General features: G+C 37.0%; 1 protein-coding gene across 1 annotated transcript; it reads right to left on the reverse strand.

The window, feature by feature from the left end:
* Positions 1-4,085: 4,085 nt before the first annotated feature.
* Positions 4,086-23,956, reverse strand: ptger2a (prostaglandin E receptor 2a (subtype EP2)). Its single transcript, XM_024294607.2, has 3 exons — positions 23,301-23,956; positions 17,988-18,981; positions 4,086-6,795 (listed from the first exon to the last, which is right to left on the reverse strand). The coding sequence occupies exons 2-3, from the start codon at positions 18,885-18,887 to the stop codon at positions 6,508-6,510; spliced, it is 1,188 nt and encodes a 395-aa protein (XP_024150375.1). The 5' UTR covers positions 18,888-18,981; positions 23,301-23,956; the 3' UTR covers positions 4,086-6,507.

Below are 23,956 nucleotides of genomic sequence, written 5' to 3' on the forward strand. Positions count from 1 at the left end.
CATCAACTATGTAGAACATTTTTCAAAAAGAAAATAAATAAAAACAAATAAAAGATAATTAATTCCAATTGTACAGAAAAATACTATTATTTTGCGGTGACATTAATCTTCCACAATAAAGGAAAGCTAAAAAAGTGGGCGATCTATCGGACTGAACAATAAAAGTGGTTTTAAATGCTAGGTGAAAACCACTTTTTTTATTTAATTTAGCAAGAGCAACCCACTGCATACGAAAAAAATGACAGTAATCCAGTCCAGCTGATTCAAACAGCTGCTTAAATGGGTTCGATTTAAGATCTGATTCCACTTAATCCCTAAATTTTAATTGCAGATCAATTCTACGGAACTAAACTAGAAAATCTAAACGGTAATAGCACAAAAAAGCCTTTTAGTTGGTAAAGTTTTTTGTTTGTTCCCATACTAGTGTTGAAACTTAAGAATCCTTTCATTCAAGTGAAATTCTATTTTAAAAATGGACTTTGGTGAGGGGCTGCACGGTGGCGCAGTGGTTAGCGCTCTTGCCTCACAGCGAGAAAGCCCCGGTTCGAATCCCGGCTGGGACCTTTCTGTGTGGAGTTTGCATGTTCTCCCCGTGCATGCGTGGGTTTTCACCGGGGACTCCGGCTTCCTCCCACCGTCCAAAAACATGCTCCATAGGTTAATTGGTGACTCTAAATTGCCCCTAGGTGTGAATGTGTGAGTGACTGGGTGTGTGATTGAGGCCCTGCGACAGACTGGTGACCTGTCCAGGGTGTACCCCGCCTTCGCCCTTCAGTAGCCGGGATAGGCTCCGGCACCCCCGCGACCCCAAAAGGGAAGAAGCGGTCAAGAAAATGGATGGATGGACTTTGGTGAGGCAAAATACAGTGCTGTTCCACAATTTATGAGATTAAAAAAGTAGGAGCCAAGGATAGAGCCCTGAGGCACCCCACAACTAATATATATATACATATATATATATATATGTATATATATATATATATATATATATATACATATATATATATATATATATATACAGTATATACATATACAAAATTTGACGTATATATACAATTTCAATAGGCTCAAAGTGATTGCAAATAAAATAAACAGGGCTAACAGCAATAAAAGTTGCATGTTTTTTCAAATTAAAAGCCTCTGACGTCCATAAGTACAAAAAATCTAAAAACTTTCCCTTTAAATGTATTTTCAGAATAAAACCCCCTGTGACTTCACTTTTACTACTGTTTTTTTTTGTTTGTTTGTTTTTTTTATATTTTGTGGTCACAGACCCATGGTGCATATAAAAAGTTATGAAAACACAGGAAGTTCTTCATAACTTAAAACCAAAACAATTCATTTCTAAGGATTTTAATCTTTGCAAACAAACCAAAAGCCATAAATGAGATTTAGAGAAGTGTAGTGAAGATAAATCTGTGGTTTTGTAGGAAATCCAACTCAGCTACAGCTCACACCAGATCCTGATGCCAACAGGGCTGATTACTGTTGGACTGGAGCACAAAGAGGAAGGAGGAGGGATTTCATTTGCTGAATGGTCTTTTAAGAGGTGGAGAACAGAGAGACGGGCTTGTGGGGTGGATGGTGACATTTAGCGCTGACGGCACTACATCATCCCAACAAAAAGATTGAATTACCTCACTTTGACACGTGTTCAGAGAAAAAAAAAGAAAGATATGGCTGTGCCAAAAAAAAAAGAAAGAAAGAAAGAAAAACACATTTTCACAGTGAATCTATTAAAACAAAGAAAAATATGTTAGGAAAAATAATTGATCTAAGATGTGTAATAATTACCTTTTGGTATTTTTAAATTAAAAACTTTTGCCTTTTATTAAATTGAGCAAAGGGCAGATTTAGCATCATTACACTTTACTATGCAAAACCTTTTAAAAGCCACCCATTTGTTGTTTTGTTTGTTGGTTCACTTTGTGACTATTGCCACCCTAAAAAAATGGTTATGTGGCCTACAGTCATTGGTGTGGCCTACAGTCATGGGTGTGGCCTACAGTCATTGGTGTGGCCTACAGTCATGGGTGTGGCCTACAGTCATGGGTGTGGCCTACAGTCATGGGTGTGGCCTACAGTCATGGGTGTGGCCTACAGTCATGGCCAGAAGTTTTGACAATGACACACATATTACATTTCAACAAGGTCTGTTCCTTCAGGGTTTTTAGGTGTTTGCCATATATTTCTACGGTATTATGACACGCAATTAGAAGCATTTCACAGGTATCAAAAGCTTTTATTGAGAATTATGTTACCTGGTCCTTTTGTTGCAGGGCTGAAATGCGGTCGAAATGTGGTTGCAGTGATAAAGTTCATTTGCAAGGCAAATAGGAACTATGCAAATAATTGTAGTTGAGTGGATCACTCCTCCTAACGTTCTGGAGTATATATACATTTACGGGCTCCTTCAGGATCCATTTAGGGGCTTGTCCAGGATCTACTTTAGAGGCTCGTCCGGGATTCATTTTAGGGGCTTGTCTGGGATATATTTTAGGGGCTCGTCCGGGATCTATTTTAGGGCCTCATCCGGAATCCATTTTAGGGGCTCATCCAGGATCCATTTTAGGGGCTCATCCAGGATCCATTTTAGGGGCTCATCTGGGCTCCATCTTAGGGGCTCATCCAGGATCCATTTTAGGGGCTCATCCGGGATCCATTTTATGTGCTTGTCTGGAACCCATTTCAGGGGCTCGTCGGGGATCTATTTTTAGGGTCTCATCTGGGATTAATTTTAGAGGCTCGTCTGGGATCTATTTAGGGGGCTCTTCAGGGATCTAATTTAGGGACTCATCTGGGATCTATTTTAGAGGCTTGTCCGGGACCCATTTTAAGGGCTCATCCGGGATCTAGTTTAGGGGCTCGTCCAGGATCTATTTTAGGGGCTTGTCTGGGTTTTATTTTAGAGGCTCATCGGGGATCTGTTTTAGGGGCTTTTCTAGTTTCTATTTTAGGGGCTTGTCCAGGATCTATTTTAGGGGCTCGTCCGGGATCTGTTTTAGGGACTCGTCTGGGATCTATTTTAGGGGCTTGTCCGGGATTTATTTTAGAGGCTCGTCCGGGATCCATTTTAAGTTTAAGATATTAAGTTTCAGTTGGGATCAGCTATTACCTCGGGTGACGCCTGAGTATAATTTTTCTGATGTGTCCTTCCCTCTTGTGCTTGTCCGCCAACTAACATTTTTGAGAAGGGTAAAACCATGACATCCAGCTACTTCGTTGCTCATCCAATCCCGATTCAATTGGAAATATGCCACAAATGCGATCTTGTGCAACCCACTTCTCAAGGATTTCTTAGTGAGTAGCTTCACGGAAGAGGGTGTGGTCTGTTTGCCAGTCACTGATGACAAGGCATTTTTTCAATTTTTACAAGGTTTTAAATAAAGAAATACTCAAAAAGGCAATTTTGAGCTTAATCTTCTTTATACATGTCCTCCAACATCAGAACTTTCAATTTTACAGACATGCAGACACAGAAAAAGTGCTTTGACGTAATGTAACAAAGCTGGTCAGACGGAATATTAGCTACGCAGGGTTTTTATTTACATTAGCATCAGAGCGGGATCTTTCAGTGCATTCAGTTTAGTTTACAGTACTTAGAGAGTATCAGACATAACTCTGGTTTACATCCATTTCTTCAACATACATTTATTTTTTCACATATACTCACATACCACATTGAGCTAGCTGGCACATGCAAACATACAAAAAAAAGTAAAAAAAAGACACACAGGAAAGCAGAAAAACACATTTGGAATCGGCACAAAACATTAAAAATCTTATAAATACTTATTTACACTTTTTTTTTACCACTTACTAACCTTTAAGACCACTTTCTTATTACAAATACCAATTTAAGCTTCCTGCAAAGATTTATTTTAATTATTATTTTTTGGATCTATGCCCTCAGAACCCCTAACGATGGGTTACAACTCATTTTATTGCCACACTCTGGACCCTGTTGGAACATGTTTAGAAGGAAAGAGCTTCTACCACTGTTACCCATTAGTGCTAAAGCAGTAGGAAGGCACATTCTTCTGCTTATGCTGGAATCTGGGTAGTTGCCTAAGTACTTCCAGTTGATATAATCATGTGATGATGTGTCACGGTGGCAACACATTAAGACGTTGGTGCATCTGGTCGATCTTCTGCTATAAGCATTATTTTTTTTTTTATTGGCTCTTTGACCAAAAAAATGAGGATTTTACAGACTTATGCGATCATATTTTCCATTTGGAGCCTTTTTTATGCTTTGGAAACTCACATGAGCGTTTCAAGATGATCCATTGTAAAGTCCATGGAGGTCAAGTGGCACTTCAGTTTTAAGTAGGGCCTTATATGCTATTTTTGTCCCAAATAACTTTTTTTAAGACAGATGAAGGCGGTAACTTTTCCTGAAAAGTCTGCAATTAAGACAATAGCACAACAATAAAGGCATTTTAAAAAAAAAAAAATTCTTCATTAAGCCACGTTTTCTTTAAGGTTCTATCATGCTTTTGCACATGGAATACAAGCGAAACTAACTAGGAGCACTATGGTTTCTATTCTGCAACTTCTACAGAACACTTTCACATTGACCATTTATACACAAAATAAAGAGCTGCCTTAAGTGTTGATGGTCTGCCGTGGGGAGTCATAGGTGAACTTAAAAGTCTGAAAAAGTGACAAAAAGGTGAGGTGTTGCCTCAAACGAGCAACTATCCTTCACTCGACTTCACCTCCTGATTGGATCATGAGACTTTCTCCAACTGTGTCATTATTGGAGCAACTTTATTTTCCTTTTTTTAACTTCAGGGTTTTAACAACACTCACTTTACTCTAGCATTTAGATGATAGTAAACCACACCAAGGGTCACTTGCAAATATAGGAGACCCTTGTTTTCCGTTAGAACTTGGCTGGCTTGATCGGTTCATACCACTTCAAAGCTTTCACACTTCCCAAACTGATCAGTGTGAACATTGCAACTGCCCGTACGCCTAGATATGAACTGTTCGGGGGCGACAAATTGGCCAAACCTGTATGGGACCCAGTTGTTACGTAACAAGTTCATAGATCACTTGAGCCTCGTTTGCACTGAACAGTCCAGTTAATTCTGGTGAGCGTATTTTTATTGCTTTACTTACATCGTGTATTACAGGAATTTAATGTTGTTTGAAAGAAGATTGTGGGCTGCTAAGAAGAATGCTGTGATAAAATGCTTACAAACGTTGGAAACGTTAGCTTAAATGAGCGCTATATTTCTAACAAAATCCTCGCTTTCTACCAATCGACGGGCGGCTACAGCGGCTTTGCTCCGTACCACTTTTGAATGGGAGCCCCCAAGAGGTTCTGTTTAATGGGTCTATTTTACAATGGAAACACTCAAAAAAAATGGGTCATACCGGACCGCTCAGTGTAAATGAGGCTTTGGTGAGCTTGTAAAGTGAAATGTGCATTTTTTCCTATGGGCATGCTGCGGCCAATTGGTCATAGTGAACAACTATACACTAGGCAAGATGGCGACCTTTTCTTACGAATTTATTAATTAAGAGGCTCACGTGATAAGTGTACACTCCTTGCATTCAGTCTGTTAGAAATGAGGAAATTAGACCAAGTGTAGTTTGTGTGGGTTTAATACGGGTGTCTTACGGACGTTCATGCAAGTGGCCGGTACCTGTACCTTACTAATGACTAGTGTGGCATAGGGGCACCATATGACAACATCACCCACACGTCGTAAGTATGTAGAGATTCCATTACCATGAAATTCCTTGAGGTGGCCGTAAGAGTCACACGAAACAGAGACAGATTTTTCTCTCTACAACCCTCCATGGGCCGGGACAACCTATAAATCTGCAGGACTCGTACATTTCTATCCCCACTATGGCTTAAACCCAATTTCTAGGAGCTTCAGTACGGTTTAGTAGACTGATTGACGATATTCTACTTCTATGACACTTTTCCTTTGGGGCACAAAATCTAAGAGTCTCCTGAAGTCTACTTACCCCTTATTGCCTTTGTCAGGGACACTCTAGGATGTACAAAAGCTTGAAACCAAACCTGTAATCTCCCAAATGAGTGTCACTCACTCAAAGTGGTTTGGCAAGTCCTAAGTTAAACTCACTGTTGTCTTACAGGAGATCAAATTCCTTTACAGTGAAATAAGGTCTGTACTCAACCAGCAGGTCTCAATTCATTTTGATGATCTCCACCTTTGTTTTAAGGATAGTTTTCCAAAGAAACCTGTTTGCGAAGAAGCATTTTTCCAATTGAATGGTGTCTTTTTTGTCAGATCTTTGTCTAATACTGTCATAAACCAGAGTCCTGCTCCTTGAAGCCCATGACCTTCAATCCTAGCAGCGAAACGGTGAATTAAAGAAAATCTCTGAGAACAGACGGAGGTATCAACCGGAAACTCCAACCACATGGTTGCTGCAGACCATCAAACCTTCCCGGAGTGGGAATTTGCCTTTCCACTCCTGTTGCCAATAAATATAAATAACAAAAAAAGGGTTTACTCCAGTTCAAGCATTTTCCCGTGAAGAAAAATGCTCGGCACACAGCCGTGTGTTGGCCAGTTCTACATTCACTATAGAGTTTTCCTTAACCAACGACGATTTACAAACAGAATCCCTGGAGCTTCCGAAGGGGGCGTGGCAGACGGAAAAGAGGAAAAAGTGAACCACGTTGGGCGAGAGGAGGATGAAGACCCAGGGGTCGATGATGGAGTTGATGGAGATGAAGCGGAGCCCGGTCAAGTCCAAGATGTGAGATTCCTTGTCTTTGGATAAAGAGTTGATGTAGACCCGGATCTGCAACAGAGAGAAGACAAAACGAATGTTATGGTGACTTCAAAGATAGCATGACCCGTTAACAGACGAGGTAATCCCCAAATGGGTTGAAATGATCAAGAAACCTGCTTAGAAAAAGGTGAAGATCCAAATGTTTCAGGTTCTTGTTGACAAACATTTACAGCCAGTTTTGAACTCAATTTTTCTTAAATATTTTCTTTAAAATAAAACCCAAGTAATCACTTTGCTGTAATTACTTGTCTTATGCGGAGACATTATTATTTTAATAACTTTTTTTTTATTTTACTTACCCCTGATAAGCCCACTATTAAAGAATTGAAAAAAAAATACAGGTTTTGGGGCATTAATATGTCTTTTAATGAAACAAAAAAAAGTTTAAAGTTTATTTTTTATTAGATATAGATAGTATCAATTATAAAACATTGGGTGATTTGGCAAGTTTTTGTTTACAGCAATGTTAATTTCAGGTGCTAAAATATAGACGAGTGTTTTAAAAAAGCCCCTTTTCCCCACGGTCACCAATTCAACCCACATATTTTTAATACAGTGTAACTGTATTATAAAAAATAAAATATAAGATAATTTTGCATCCTTTCCATGCAACAAATAGTTGTTTTAAAAAAAGAATAGCAATTCATGAGCTATTCTTACCATAAAGTTTTGAAAATTACCATAACGTTTTCCCGCCAAAACTGTTTTTGAGATTTCGTGGAGGCAGCCATCTTGAAATGAGCAGGAAACGCCCTTTTACTGCCCCTAGTGGAATGATGATGAACTACATGAGAAAATATGGACCAAGTTATATGGGTCTTTAAGCTAATGAGATAGGAGTCTCAGAAAATCATGTATCAAGTTTGATACAAATAGTCAAAATTAACTTAGCAAAGTCTACTACATAAAAAAAATTGTTGAAAAATTGTTTATTTTTAACTAAGATGTTTTTAAATCCTTTGAAGTTTACAAAAAAATGTTGCGATAATTTTTTATGGTAATTTTTATGATAGTTTAAATTATGATACATTGGGTGATAGTAAGTTTTTGCTTACAAAAATTTTAATTCAAGATGCTAAAATATAAATTTTTATTTTATTTAACCTTTATTTTAACTGGAAATCTAATTGAGGTTAGATCTTTTTTCAAAGGAGACCTGGGCCAAAAGGCAGCAAGACAAGAAAATAAAATACAGTTAAAACAATTATAACAGAAATAAAATACAATTAAAATAAAATATAATAAAAAAAAACAGACATGAGAGTTTAAGAAAAAAAAGCACCTTATTAACCCACTGTCTCAAGTTTGATACAAAAATTTTAAATATGGTGCAACTCCATTAAAAATAACTATCAATGTATTTTACTTTATTTTAATACCGCAAATAGTCATTTAAAAAGTTTTGAAAATTAGCTAAACATATTCCCACCAAAAGTGTTTTTGAGATTTTATGTAGGCAGCCATTTTGAAATGAGCAGGAAACACCCTGTTACTGCCCCTAGTGGAAAGATGATGAACTACAGGGCAAAAAAACCATGGATGAAGTTAAATATATAATGGGTTTTTATTAGCTTTCATGCTAATGAGATAGGTGTCTTTAAATATGAACCAAAGGGTTTTATGGGTTTATTGACTTGAAGTTTAACCAGTTGTGTACATCCTCCACTGATGGAATAAAAAAGAAAGTAAAAGAAACACTTGAAATTTGTAGTTTGTCATTTTTTATTCACTTTACATTGTAAAACATGTGACCTTTTTTCACTAAAGCTGCTTCACAAACAACTCAGAGAACAACTTGCAGATTTCCTTCATTAGCCTCCCCTCATTCTCAGGCATTTATGGGATGGAACCAGAGGCGGTTAACCCCCCCCCCACCCCCCCTCCGCCTCGGCTGATGCTCAGGAGCTTGGGAACCCGCTGCTCTGTACAATCTGTGGAAGCTGTGACTCGCTCTCTGAGGGCCCGCAGGTGAACAATGTGCAGTTAAATCCCATCGGAAACTTTTTTATTTTCATTTTTACAGCATGATTCTGTAATTTCCATCCTGCTTTTATTTTACGTTCAAACAGAGTAAGCTGTTTTTTTTATTTGGATGAGCAAAGATTGTATCTACTTCAGAACCAAAATATCAGATAAAATGTTCTGTTTTTGTTTCACCAGGATGGGCTCTGAAAGGCGACTCCCACTGCCAGACGGTTTTTCTCTCAGGAAGTGCAATAAAAGCCTTAATGTGAAGAGTCTGTGAGGCCTCACACTCTTTAGACTGGTCAAATCCAAGAAAACGGATAGAAATTGACCCCTCAACAAAAACTAAAATTATAAATTCTGTTCTCGTCTCCACTCTCGGTGCAAAAGTCTGGCCTTTTTTAATATTTAATGTCCTGGAGGCGCATCACGCTACAGTTTCATGCTGGCAGAAAAATTGTAATATGATCTCGCCATGTGTGTTTGTGTGTGTGGACTCACGTATCACTTACTTGGACCACCAAGAGAATTTATATAAAGCTCTTGATAAATTATGCATTTGTAGTCGCATGTTTCTGCAACCTCAGGGTCATTACCGAGTAATTATCAAACTTTTAATGAATATTTAAGAATATTTAATCATGTAAGAGAAGGAGCTGGCTTTAAAATTAGAAAGTTTTACCACATATTTTTGAAATTCTAGCCACATAAATCATACGGAAATATCAGAGTAAGAAAACATTTACTGATGAGAAACATCATTTAAATCCATACGTGGATCATAAAGAAAATTGTGTTAGAGCCGAGATGGATTGTTGAAGACCAGAACCATCTCCGAATGAAATATTGCAAAAAGCTTTTCCCTCATCATTCTTCCGGGCGATGAGCTGAAACATTTACCAATGTCATGCAGGTTAATGCGTTTGCTGCTTCCACAAGAAGAGATCAGCATCGGAGACGTAAGTGAGACCAAGTCTGCATGAGAAATGACTTCTTTAACTCAAAAAAAGGACGTCCATGACCAATGGAAACATCTGGATAACTGGTGAAGGAGTTTGTTTCCCACCAGGAGCAAAAGCTTTAGGAAAAACAAACCCCGATTTTGAGGCAAAAGAAGCTGACTTATGTTTAAGCCATGTCGAATAGAATGAGGCGCAGAGGAAAATAGGGCTGTGTTGAAAAAAATCGATTATTCAATATGAAACGATTTAAGCTTAATAGATCAGAATCCATTCACAAAAGATATAAATTGATTTAGCACATAAAGCTAAAGTCCGCTAGCTTGATGTTAACGCTTAATGGAATTCCCTATAGGATGTCTTCTTGAATAAAGTGTACTTCTACAGTGCGATCGCCACCTAGTGGCCAAACTGAAACGCCCTCCAGGAGAAGCAGAACTGTTTACAATGTTAATGATCTGAACATTTTAGTTAGAACTTCTCCTTTAGAGAATCTATATATCACGGTATGCTGTTAACAATCTCAATATTTCACTAATAAATTTAACAATATGTGAACTGTATCAGATTAATATAAACATATTCAAATTATATAGTCGATTATTAATGTATTTCTAAACAAATGTGTATAAATGTGTAAAATCGGCATAGAATCAAATCGTTTCTGGAAATTACAATTAATTCGCAGCCCTAAAGGAAAACTAGGGGGTCAAATAAGGATCAAATGAAACTTTCAAGTTATTTATTTATTTTATTTATTTATATAAATATTTATTTAATATTTCTAAAATTATGGGGGATCAGCCCCTTCGTAAAGTTTGTAAATCTGACTTATGACGTCAGTGCCTCACCAGCCGTGAACCTCACCGCACGTCACTGAATGCTATGTTATGTTATGCTATGTTACGCTGGGCTACGTTATGTCAAAAGTGTTACTGAACTTGACGCTACCAACACCAGTCGATAGACTTGTAAAAAAAAACTTCAATACAAGCCCGGCCCTGGGTAAAAGCAACCTAGGCGTCCGCCTAGGGTGCCAACTGCTGGAGGGGACTCCAAATTGCAATGATTTTTTTTGAACAGCTTATCACACCACATATTTTTTGTGTAAAAATGTGTTAAAAAAAAGGTAATAATTGAAACCATGAATAAAATAACTCAAGTTTGACAGAACCAACAATTTTGCCTGTGCTGCGATTGCCTAACCAGCCCCAGTCGAAGCTTGGGGCGCGGGGGGGGGGGTACCTTAAAAAGGACCAACACGGCACCCAACTGCAACATAAGTTCACTACTAAAATCTTCTTAGCTGAAATCCTTTCAAATAAATGAGTACTTCTAATTTTGTTCATTGGATGTTTAATACCAACAAGATCATAACTTATTTCTGATTTTACATCGGAAATAAAGGGATTTAAGGTGAAATGCTTAAGATAACTGTTACAAGCTGAAACGAACAATAAAAGGCAACATAAAGATTTTTTTTAGATTTTATCTGGAGTTTTGGATTAAGAAGGTATGTTAGTACAGTAAATTGGTTTCTTCTTGCAGATTTGACCTACTTTGACCTCCCATATTCTTCATTTTTTGCGTTTTTACATGATTTTATTTCAAAACTGATGCCCTCTACCCCATCACGTTCTCTCCAGCCAGGCAGCATCTGTTCTCTACAGCCACGAGTCTCTCTGTGAGTGCAGACGAATGAGATGGGACCCAGAGTTTGGTTGCCTCTGGTCTGCTCAAGGTCACTGCTCTGCATTTTGGAGGCGCAGCTGAGAAGCAGCAGCTCTTCAGATGCCACTTTGGTCCATTACTGCCGTCTACACTTAGAGGCGGAGCGTCACACGCCGCCGGGAAAAGAAATAAAACTGATCGATTTCACATTTCGTGTCCGAAGCGACTCTTAAAGAGCTGCGCAATCACACAGATTAGTCTCACTGGGAGGGCAATTTGGTGGCCGAGGGTTGCGGGTTGAAATTCTTTTGATGCAGTCAGACTTTTCTGAGCTGTGTCAGCATATTTGTCATAACTCAAATGATTTTTTAACAAAAAAGAAGCATCAAACTGTCAAAATCGGATTTTATTTTTGCTGTTTTAATGCTAAATCGGCTTTTTTTTATGCATTTCTACAACTTTTTATTGCACAGATGGTACTTTTCTGTCACGGTTGGTGCTCTTTGGTAAAACCGTGAGCTAATGCGCAAAAAATCTGTAGTGGCTGCACATTTGTAAAGAGCTGCTGTGAAATAATCTCTCAGGTTAAGGTTTTATAGCTGTGTTTTCTGGTGCAGCTCCCTCTTCTCAGACAGACAGGATGTTTGTCTCGGTTTAAACGTTGTGTTAACAAACACTCCAGACTGACTTTCACCACAGAATGAGTCACCTTCAGGTCAACTTGTTATACTGTTAAATGGTTTGTTGGAAAAGTTGAGTTTAATTTTAAAGAAAAAATGTCCCATAATTGCACATTTTCAATAGAAGCTTCATTAATCCCTGAAAATGTGGTTGTTTACACACAGATCTCATTCTGAAAGTTCTAAAGTTGCTGCCTTCCATTTAGTAGCATTTGTATGGAAGGCTGATGATGACCAAATAAAGGTAAAAAAAAAAACATGTATTCAGAAAAAGTGACACCTCACTAACTCATATTTGATCAGAAATTCAACGCAGCATTAAGAAAAAAATCTAAATTAACTAAAAATATGTAACGAATAATTATACAAAAAAGTACATATTTTACATAAAAATACACAATAAGAGTATACATCATTTTCTAACTTAGTGAGTATGTGTAACTTGTTCATTTAAAAAAAGATGTTAACACAGTAATATCTTCTTTATTTAGCCCCATTTTAAAATGTTCTTCTAAAAGGACTTTTTTCAAAGTAAAAATCAAGGTTTTTGCAAACATTTTTAAAGGCACATAATCAGATTTTTGCTCTGTATATGAGGAATCGCCTACATTTTTTTGGCAAATAAGTCACACTTATTTTTTTTCTGATAGTTTAGCTACAGGTGCAACCTATGTTATATGCAATTAAAAAAAATAGACTAAAGTGTTTGTGTTTTCTCACTAACAGCCACTAGAGGGAACTGTATGTGTGTGTATCAGGATCTGCTGCTGACAGAAACAGAAGAAGAAGCAAAATCTTTGGCGGAGTTGTTCAAAGACACAAAGTATAAAGAATTCAATGGATTTATTTATTTATACAGAGATTTTTGTTGACATGTTAGCATGCTCTTTATGCTATGGTTATCAGAATAACTGTTCGTATGTTGCGCTAATATACTAGATACCGTTACCGTACGGTAAAAACGATTATAGTTTTGAAGTATGCGTTTATTTTATTTTTGCTTTTTTTCCCATATTTTTTTTTAAAGAAATTTCCCCCAAAAGTGTGACTTTTACTCCAGTGTGATTACTATATATTTTTTTCTTCTTTATTTTGCTTTATGCGACCTTAAGTCCAAAAAATACGGTACACCAAAAACAAAGTTAACAAACGCTGAAATAATTAGTTGCACACAAATTTTCACAAATCCTAATTTATTACAATAGTTGCACCTCATTCTAATAATCTGGACTACATTTGATTTGAACGTTTCTTATTAGGTTTGTTTAGTTTAGTTTGCAAAAACATTACTCTTTTTTTAGTCTGCCCTTAATTGCATTTTGTAAACTATCGTAAATTACATTTTTTTTAATCCTACACTTTAAAAAGTGAAACATTGGATCAATTAACAAAAGCAATTTTTATATTTTAATATGTTAATTTTTCATCAGATTAAATGTTTAAGTTAAATGAAACATCAACTAAAAATTTTTATTTGATGAAAAAAGATTTTTTACTTAAAACGTGTACAGAGCTTTTGTTAATTGATCCAACGTTTCACTTTTTACAGTATATTTTGATCTTTTAAGTGAGAGTGCTTTGTTTTCCCACTTTATAATATTATTTTTATTATTTTTATTGCTTGTTTGTTTGTGTATTTATTTTAGGGATTGTTGTATTTGCTACAACTGGAAATAAACACGAATAATTGCTTTAATCTTAATCATTTTCTGCTTTTAGATCCCGTATAATTTTGGTTTTATCCTGTTTTCTTTCTAGTTTTGGAACGCCTGTTTCCTTTAGACCTACATATAAACATCCTTTTGTGCTTTTAGTAAGAAAAAAACCCTGCAGAAGCTATGTTTTATTAACTATAAATTAAAAGAATCCAACTTTTTTTTTAGTTGAAACAAGCTGCCTAACTTAGTCTAGTTTGTGTGCACTGCGTTTGCGACTTTACTTCATTTTTCTATTTATGGCTAAGAACAACAAACCACACTAAGAAGAACATATCATCTTGCTTGAAGAACTTTAAGCTGAACCACTTAATGTCAGAATAATGAACCACTTTTCGACAGAAGACAGAACTCAGGATGTTAAATGTGGTCGTAAAGTGAATAAGCATTGTTTTCCTAATAAATCCTTTGCCTCGTAATAAGGTTTTCATCTGCACGGCCAGAGTCAACGATTAGCCGGTCCATCTTGAGAAGTCAAAAGTCATAAATGTGACGCAACGTGTGATTCATGAGGGCGATTACGGAGCCAGATACCCTCATCCTCTCATTAGGAGCTCGATCCAGACCGTTTCCTGATGACATTACTGATCACATTCTGAAGTTTATCTCCTGACAGGGAGGAGACATGACAACTTCTCTTTAGAAACTGCCTGTTCTTTATTTTTGTGTGCTACAACTTCCCTTCTCGTGTTTTGAGCTTCAAACCCAACAGTAAGTTTGCAGATGTTTATACAATTTTTCAGTTCGTGGGGACTCGATACTATAGAGATTTTCCCAAAAATGTACGCAATTAGACACTTAATGCATCCAGAAATGGAATAATACTTCCAAATATGCAAAAATAATATCCACATTTTATTTATCATCCCTAAAAAAATTGGTTTGAAGCCCTCAAATGGTGTGCTTTATTTTAGAATCATGTAAAAACGCAGGAAAAACGACACAAATTCAAAGTGAAACTATAAAAATAGCTACATTTTTTGTTGTATTTAAGTTTATTATTATAGAAAAACACGTCATTCAATATGAGGGTAAATTTGAGTAGCAACAATGAAATTAATTTAATAGAAAAGTTTAATATTTTCCCTTAAACTTCAGGTAAAAGCACAATAATTGATCTTAGCGTAGGAGGGGCTGAGTTACCAGCTTTATCGGCTAATTTCCGTCCTCATAAGGCTTTAAAACCACTTTAAAAACAATTTCTTAGGTCAATAAAACTATTTGAATGGAAGAATAAACTTTTAATTATTTTTTAGCTAAAACCACAATTCGGCTGACTGTGGGAGGGGCGGAGTTACCAGCATCATTACCTAATTTGGAAGAATAATTTTTCCTTATATCAGCCTTCATAACTCGTTAAAATCACTTCATGCACATTACAGTATGCAATTTCTTTGGACAATAAAACTAGTTTAATAGATTAATAGTTTTTTTTTTTTTTTAGCTAAAACCACGATTTGGCTGACTGTGGGAGGGGCGGAGTTACCAGCATTAATTAGGGAGAATATCCATTGCTATAACTTACTATAAAGCTTATGTACAATGGGAGCAAAGCACTAATACAAGTATCATAAAATAATTGTAAAAATTGCATTTGAATTTCAAAAAACAATTTTGTAGTAAAATAGATTATCAATAACATCTAAAGTACAAATTAATTGTAGTAAATTGGGATATATACAGTAAAAAAATATAAAAATTTTTGCATAAATGATATTTATCCCGACTTATAATAGAAATGCTACAATTTTTATATTTTCGTTATTTTTTTCCCCCAACAATTAAAATTATTCCTTATTTTTTTTAAATAATTATATGTAAGTGCAACTTCTTTCATATTTTAATCATATACTCATCTTTATTTTATCTACATTTCTGTTTTTACTGTGAGGAATTTCTGAGTTATTATTAAACCAACATTTTACAGTGTGTTTCTTTATTACTGGCCTTGTAATCGCAGCAATTATGGCATTTCTAGAGCAAATAAAAGTGAGGGAAATAAAAACTCAGATTTTCTGATCGCTGATAAAGCTGCACAAGTATCTCTCCGACAGCAACTTATCTGAATTTCTAAATTCGACAGCGAACATCATATCTTCATATCTAACACCTGTGCCCTTCAGAGACAGATCTGCTTCACTTCCTGTTGATAGCTTGGCGACAGAACCAAGCGCGCTCTCAAGATGCAGAAAGAGTGGCGGTAAAAAACCTCCACTGGGTGACATTTATACATTTACCACATAGATTTATCCCTGCAAAAGATCTATAACCACAAAGCTGTCTCGTCTTAATTTCTGAGAAATACAGAGATTCCATTTTTATTTTTAGAAATATGTGAACAAATAGAAGCTTCTTAGCTGCTAATCTGTTTCTTCATTTTTATTTAACAATGTTTACCGCTTGTGCTCAGGGGATAACAAAAGAACCTCTGACTGCATAAATGCATCACTAAATTAAGACTTTTATTCTGAAAGAGACGCCTCATGTTGAAAGCTGTTGTTTTTTATTAAACAGTCCAACTGAATTCTGCACACAAAAATAAAAAAATCAGTTGGATCAATAAAAAAAATATTTAAGATGTAAATAATAATGAACTAAAATCCACATTTTTATACCTAGCCTTCGTACGGGTTATAATATTAAAACATTATTAACTAGTTGTTACTTTTTCTTTCTTTGTGTGGCCAGGAGTTTATTTCAGGTGATACTTTTACTCCAAATAAGCAGCTGCTGTAACTGTAACAATGAGAAGTCTAAATGATTTGCCCCACCCTCAAAAGTGCAGTGTGAAAGTATTTTTTTTTATTATTTTAATGCTATTTTACTGTAAAGTGTCCTTGGGTGTTTTGAAAGGTACTTCAAATAAAATGTATTATTATTATTATTATTAAACCAAACAAAAGGAAGATGGGAAAAACTTAAAAAAAACACTAAATAATTAAATAATAAATAAGGTTTTCCGTAGTACAGTGGTGTGAAAATGTCTTTAGCCTTTTAGTAATTAATACAATTTTGTTTTTTTTTTAATAATAATAAAAAAAAACATTAGTTAAATAAAAATTTTCCCAATTAACGCTACACTCGCATGGGGTATTTGATCGTGCATTCTTGTGTTCACACTGGAGAAGCAGGGAGGGGCTTCTACCTCTTCTTCTGCCAATGTTTACAAACTCATGTCTGCCACCTACAATTAAAAGAGGCTTGGTACAAAATGTCAAAGTGGTGCAAATCTCTTGAATTTTGCTTCTTTCACAGCTCTGAAATATGAAAGAAACCGCAATTACTAATTTCTCCTAAATGACCAATTTTCAAATAGTTGGCACTTCAAATCCTTACCTCACTAACAAATCAGAATCCCTGATTGGTCAAAGTTCAACCTGGTTAAACTTTCAATGATGTACAGTACGGTCCATTTAATTCTGGTGAGCGTTTCCACTCAGTTAAGCCTCGCTTCCAATGAGCAGTTTGTTTCCACGGCGCATGTGTGGTGTAGGCCGCTAGCATGCCGCTAGCTCAACCTGTATTACACCGTTGCCAAAGGAGGGCAAGGAATGTTTGCAGTCCCACCGCAGACCAGACCTAGCTGCTGTTCGCAGGCATTTTCAATATAGACTCGTGACCAAAAGAGTAAACAGGAAACCGCAAAAACCCAAATGATTACAAACCCTAGAAACATTAGCTTAAATTAGTGCTATAATGGCGCTTTCTTAAGTCTTCATCATTTTGTGCCAATCAATGGGTGGCTGAAGCAGCTCCACCCCAACTATTCCACTTTTCAATGGACTCCAAGAGGTGCAGATGGGTCCGTGTGGAAACGTTCAAAAAACCGGACCAGAGGAAACAAGGCTATGGTTGTGAAATTACAAATTTGTGGGCCACAAATGGCTCTAAAATTTGACAGGAGTAGATGCATGGCATGCTTTGGTAATCCACCTCATAAAAGAAAGAAATGACATTAAATCTGGATGAAAACATGTTTTACTTTTGATGAATAACGAATATATATATATATATATATATATATATATATATATAAAATAACAGAACATTTGGGGAATTTTATTTTAAAACTGTGACTTTAGCTATCATTTTTGTGTCAATTGGACCAATTTTTGTTGTATGTCTGGAAAACTGGGTACAAACTAAAAGCATTCCTTTACAGTCAGAAAAAGTTTCCTGAAAGGAACTAATAAAACAAGTTGGCTTCTTACCACTAGCGGCAGGGTGCAGATCACGAAGATGATGGTCATGAAGAAGATCAAGATGAGGTGCTCCACCTCCTTTGCCATGGACATCGGCCTGCGTTGGCTGTTGGACCTCTTGGTCAACGCATTGATAGAGCCTTGTCTTTTGCGGCGCCGGTACATCCTGAACAGCTGATATATCACAAAGCCATTGCACACCACGACGGTCAGAACCAGCACCAGCATCAGCGTGGCGTACAGGTTGGCGTAGACTCGGTCTCTCGGGCTTTCTGGGTTCATGTCAATGAAGCACCACGTGCCGGGGCAGTACTGCACGTATGAACCAAATTCAATGAATGGAAGCAGGCAAAATAAGGCAGAAAAAACAAACAACAGCGGTATTGCGATGTAAGCCCATTTCTTGGTGACGTGGCGGCTATACAGGTAGGGGTACCCTATGGCGAAGCATCGATCCAAGGCTGTAGTAAAGAGGAGTGACAATGTGGCGAGGCTCAAGAAGGTCATCATGAAACCAAAGTATTGGCACACGGCACTTTCGGCTAGACTTCTCTTCTGAGTCGAGTTGTCAGAAGTTGTGGTCAGCATTGGAGTCGGGTCGTGGGAATTATTGGACGACAACCCGATGAGTGTGGTGTTGTAAGCGTACGCCACCTGCACGATGGGGGTGACCAGGCAAGTCCCGGCCAGGTCGGTCACCACCAGCGCAGTGATAAGGATGTGGAACAGCGGGCTACCCTTCTGGAGTTCCTTCTTGGCCTCCCGCCGTCGCCGCAGCTCCAGGATCATCAGGGCCAAAACGTTCCCAAAGATGCCCGCGGCGAACATGATGGCACTGGGCACTGGGGTGTGGCTGGGGTCGATATGGAGCTTGTTGTGGCAAGTGTCATTTTTGTCACGGATCATCATGGTCTTGTAATGAGTCTGGTAATCAGGAGGTGTGTTTCTTTAAAAAAAAAAAATATCTCAAAAGTGAGTCTCCAAGAGGTTTTCTGCATCCATCCTGTAAACCAAAAAGAAAGACATGTTTTTATTGAACAAATGAGCTAATTCACAAAGTTATTATGGAGAGAAGCTGGAGAGATGTTTGCTACTGTAGTCCACTATAATCTCTATTTAGGATCTGATTGGTCAGTTTCAGATTAAACTATTGCTGACATGTCATACACAATCTGCAAGTTACCCTTTAATACTGAAGCTGTCACCAGTGACAAGTTCTTGGAACTACTATAAAAGAGCAGCATGTCAATATGCAACACTTTACTACCATAAAGCCGTAGTTTAAATATTCACGACTTTACTACAGTAAAGCTGCAGCTTGAATGGTAGCGACTTGACTACTGTAAAGCCATAGTGTAAATAGTCAGGACTTTAATACCGTAAGTCAGTAGCTTGAACTGTCGCAACTTTACTTACGTAAAGCCGTAGTTTGAATAGTCGCGACTTGACTACCAATAGTCAGTAAACTGAACAGTCGCGACTTTCTTACCGTAAAGCCGTAGCTTGAAAATTTGCAACTTTACCACAGTAAAGCCGTAGCTTGACTACCGTAAGTCCATAGCCTAAATAGTCACGACTTTACTACTGTAAAGCCGTGTTTAAATAGTCGGGACTTTACTATCCTAAGTCCGTAACCTGAACAGTCGCGACTTTATAACCGTAGAGCCGTAGATTGAATAGTCGCAACTTGAATACCGTAAAGCCGTAGTGTAAATAGTCGCGACTTTAGTACCTTAAGTCAGTAGCTTGAATTGTCGCAACTTTACTTACGTAAAGCCGTAGTTTGAATAGTCGCAACTTGACTATCCTAAGTCCATAACCTGAACAGTCGCGACTTTATAACCGTAAAGCTGTAGCTTGAATATTTGCAACTTTACTACCGTAAAGCCATAGCTTAATTAGTGACGACTTAAGTACCGTAGAGCCGTAGCTTACATAGTTGCAACTGTACTACTGAAGAGCCATAGCTTGAATAGTCGCAACTTTACTACCGTAAAGCCATAGCTTGAATTGTCCCAACTTTCGTACCGCAAAAACGCAGATTGAATAGTCGCGACTTAACTATCGTAAAGCTGTACCTTGTATAGTTGCGACTTTAGTACCGCAAAAATGTAGATTGAATTGTCACAACTTAACTATCGTAAAGCTGTAGCTTGAATAGTTGCGACTTTAGTACCGCAAAAATGTAGATTGAATTGTTACAACTTAACTATCGTAAAGCTGTAGCTTGAATAGTTGCGACTTTAGTACTGCAAAAACGTAGATTGAATGGTCGCGACTTAACTATCGTAAAGCTGTAACTTGAATAGTTGCGACTTTACAACCATAACGTTGTGGCTTGAATAGTTGTGACTAGTGCCATGAAGCCGTAGTTTGAATAGTAGTGACTTTACAACTGTAAAGGCGTAGTTTAATTTTTGCAACTTTACTACCGTAAAGCCATAGCTTGAATAATTGCAACTTTATTCAGCTCTTCAAAAAAATAAAAATAAAAATGATCACTCATCTGCGTCCTCCATGATGAGTTTGAGACAAGTTTTTGGACAAAAGTCAAGGAGCAACTTTGACCTTTTTTCAAAACAAAGACGAAGTGCATGGATTCGAAGCAAATTGCATTTGGTGCGAATCGTTTTAAATAATACGTGCGCTGGGGTGGGCATCCGCAGTACTAGTGTGTGCCGAACCGTGGCTAGTGATTGGTAAGAATAATCCATTGCACCCTTAGTTTACGTTAGTTAGAGAAACAACTCCAGTGTAATATGTTGCAAATCAATACAAATGTGCTTTTCTCTGCATCCAAATCAGTTTATTTATTCATTTTGTAAACCCTCTACTATTGTAAAATGTTGCATATCATAGCAATGCTATTTTAGAACCAATGGATTTACGTTAATTCCGTAAATACTAATACTGTTGCATACCAATGAAAAGCTGCTTTTCTTTTCGTTAGAAACATTTTATTTACACCAAAAGGCCTCTACATCATTCAAAATCAACTTTTTTGTGCTTTTAAGTTTATTATAATGTTAATTTTTCACAAAAACCATTAAAGTGCTATTTTGATCAATTCACACATGTCTAAGTATTCCTTTAAAACCCTGCTCTCTGAGCACCATCCCCTTCCAATCCATTGTGACATCACAAAGTGGGAAACAGCCCTTTCCAGGAAGAGCCTGCACTGCCTGCTCCACCCACAGACTAACACTCACATACACACACTTTCTCTAGCTCGACCAGTGGAGATAAAAAATCATTGAAAAAAAATTTCAGTCTGCTGTCTTGTGGGGTCCAGATGACCCCACTCCTAACGACAACATACCTAGGATAGCACAAGCGGGTTAATGGATAACCCAAATAACAAGCTAAACTAATTGGACTACCACACTCTAATTTTATGTCCAAAATGTTTGAGTAATTTTCTTGTTTTTCAGAAAAAAAAACAACTAAAAATACGTTATACTGAATCTGTTCCATTTTTGTTGCCTAAAAATCTGTACTTGATGTCAACATATCAGCCAACGCCGCCTTTAAAAAGCAGACAGTAAAGGAAAACAGCCTAGAAAAAAGAGAAGTTGTGGATTCTGTGAAAAAGTGAAAAGGATCTGAACATCTGGAACCTTATAAAACTTTTTGTACACATTATTAGACCAGAAATGACTAACTTAGCCATTTTTCCAAAATGTTTTCTTTGTTTTGCAGGAATTTGGATCACTTTTTTCATTTATTAGCTTCAGGAAAAATGGAAACTCAAAGGATTTTTTAAAAAGTGGCATTGAAAACATCCATTAGTTTAACATTTTAACTCGATTTTTAAATATTTTTATGACGAAAATGATCATGCAACTTTCCTGCAGCAGTTCTAACTGCAAGTGATGGACGAATTTATGTGCAACTCTTTGTTCGGTCTCCTGTGTTTTCCCAAAAGGAAATACGATTTGAATATCTTTGAAATGAAAAAAAAAATGGCGGAAAAAGTTGAAAAGCTGCTGTACCGTCAGGTTGTGAAAGCCAACGTGTTCCTCTTTCTACTGTCATCAGCTGATGATTCAGACGGGAGCTCTAAAAGCATTTCCTTGACTTGTACTCTAGGAATTTGAATCGAGAATAATTCACTTTTTTTATGCCACACAGATGTGTCACTCCTCGCTGCCTCACTCAGACCGCGCAGGCGTCATCTCTCCGAGGATTTCAGCTAACGACAAACAGCCCACAGAAAGATTCTAAAGCTTTTTGAGATAGCGAACCATGCTTTCGTGACCACAACGACTACTCAAATGCTTTACACGGGAAGGGGGGCGTTGGCGGCTTCTCTGTTGCTCGGCTGCATTTAGTAGAAAAATTGCTGCTCCAATTAAGATTTAAACATAAAAAGATAAGGCCTATTACTTGACTATTACATTTATTCAATATTTTCTTTATAGTTTTCCACTTTTGCGCTGATTAATTGAACTTTTGCTTTAATTTAGTTGAGCCGGTCATAATGGATTCATCTAAATGTCTAAAAAGCTTAGCAACAACTCAGCACTTTTCAATAAAAAGCCCTCATTAGTTGGGAGATTGCAGCTGCTTCTTGAATGATTTATGGTTTTCATGGCGGATAAATTCCAGCAAACAGACAGATGTTTGCAGCTGTGGCTCCGATCACTCAATGCAAGTTTTTTTTTTTTTTTTTCTTTTGTTGGAAAAGTAGTTGTGCAATCTACTCCTTGGATACATAACGGAAATGTGTCCATTTTGTACCAAAGATTAAACTAAAATTAAAGTATATTATTGTGTTCCAGACCAGAAAATAAGGGTGTTATTAAAGAAACACTATTAAAAGTAGGGAGTGTTAACAAAAAAATGCATAAACCTTAAAAATCTTGGGAAAATATGTATTTCTGTTCACTTTTACACATTTTTACCCCCAAAAAAGCACACACACATCTGTCTGTGCGGACCCACACATTCTTACAAAACTGCATCCCATACTTATTCACATTTGAGTACACACAAACAATGCAAACAAACCTGCACACACTCAAATAAAGGTGGCGTGAACAAGGAAGTTGAGCTGAAAGTTTTTCTTTACTTTGACTGCTAAGATAAATATTTACAATAAGCTCATTCCGTAATTACTAAGAAAAACAAATATTAAAAGAAAATTACTTCACAAATATTTACATTTAGTTACAAAAGGCCAAATAAAGTAGTCAAATAGGTCAAAAATAATAAAAAAGAAAATATGTTTTTATTTACAAAAAGTTATTTTATTTTGTAGGGTCAGAAAAAAAAAACAACGCACGAGCCATTGTCCGCGTGGACGTCGCGCAAACTCCTCACCTGTTCTTTAATTACGCGCGCGCCGTTATGTCCATGTCTCTGTATCCGAGTGGCGAACCGAGCCGTGAGCCGACCTGACCCGGTCCGGGTTCCGAGCAGAGCCGCTGCGCCTTCAGGTGTGTACCCGGGAGAGGCACGCGGCGCTATGACAGAGAGGCGGGCATGAACAGGCACGAGGAGCGCGGTGACGTCACTCAAAACGAACACACCCACTGTAGGCTGAAAACTCAACTGAATAAATTCCAGGAACTGATCTGACATGCTGCCGAACCGCAGTCAAGCACGAGCCAAGCAAGGAAGTTTATTTTATTATTTTTTTTTTATATATATATATATTTATGAATTGTTTATGATGATATTTTTCTGAGAAGCAGATATTCTTTTAACACAAGATACAACAGCAGTGTTTTTGCATCATGCCATCAACCAAAAGAGATTTATAAAAAAAAAAAATCAACAATTTTCTTTACATAAATAAATACAAAACTTTTCACACTTAGTTTTTTACTTTTACAAATTCCTGAAGCATTACAAAAGTTCTGACCATCAAATAAACAAAATAAAAAGGACACGTCTATCTAAATACCCACCTGGTTAATCTTTAGATCCATTTTCCCCATTGTCTTTTAAGATAAGACCACATTCAGTCAAAGCTG

This window comes from Oryzias melastigma, linkage group LG2 (genome assembly GCF_002922805.2).
Source record: "Oryzias melastigma strain HK-1 linkage group LG2, ASM292280v2, whole genome shotgun sequence".
NCBI classification, from domain to species: domain Eukaryota; kingdom Metazoa; phylum Chordata; class Actinopteri; order Beloniformes; family Adrianichthyidae; genus Oryzias; species Oryzias melastigma.

Coding starts and splice junctions, on each gene's coding strand:
- ptger2a (XM_024294607.2), bottom strand. CDS start 18,887: ATGATGATCCGTGACAAAAATGACACTTGCCACAACAAGCTCCATATC. Junction 6,796..17,987: donor TCTGCACCCTGCCGCTAGTG/GTAAGAAGCCAA, acceptor TCTCTGTTGCAG/ATCCGGGTCTACATCAACTC.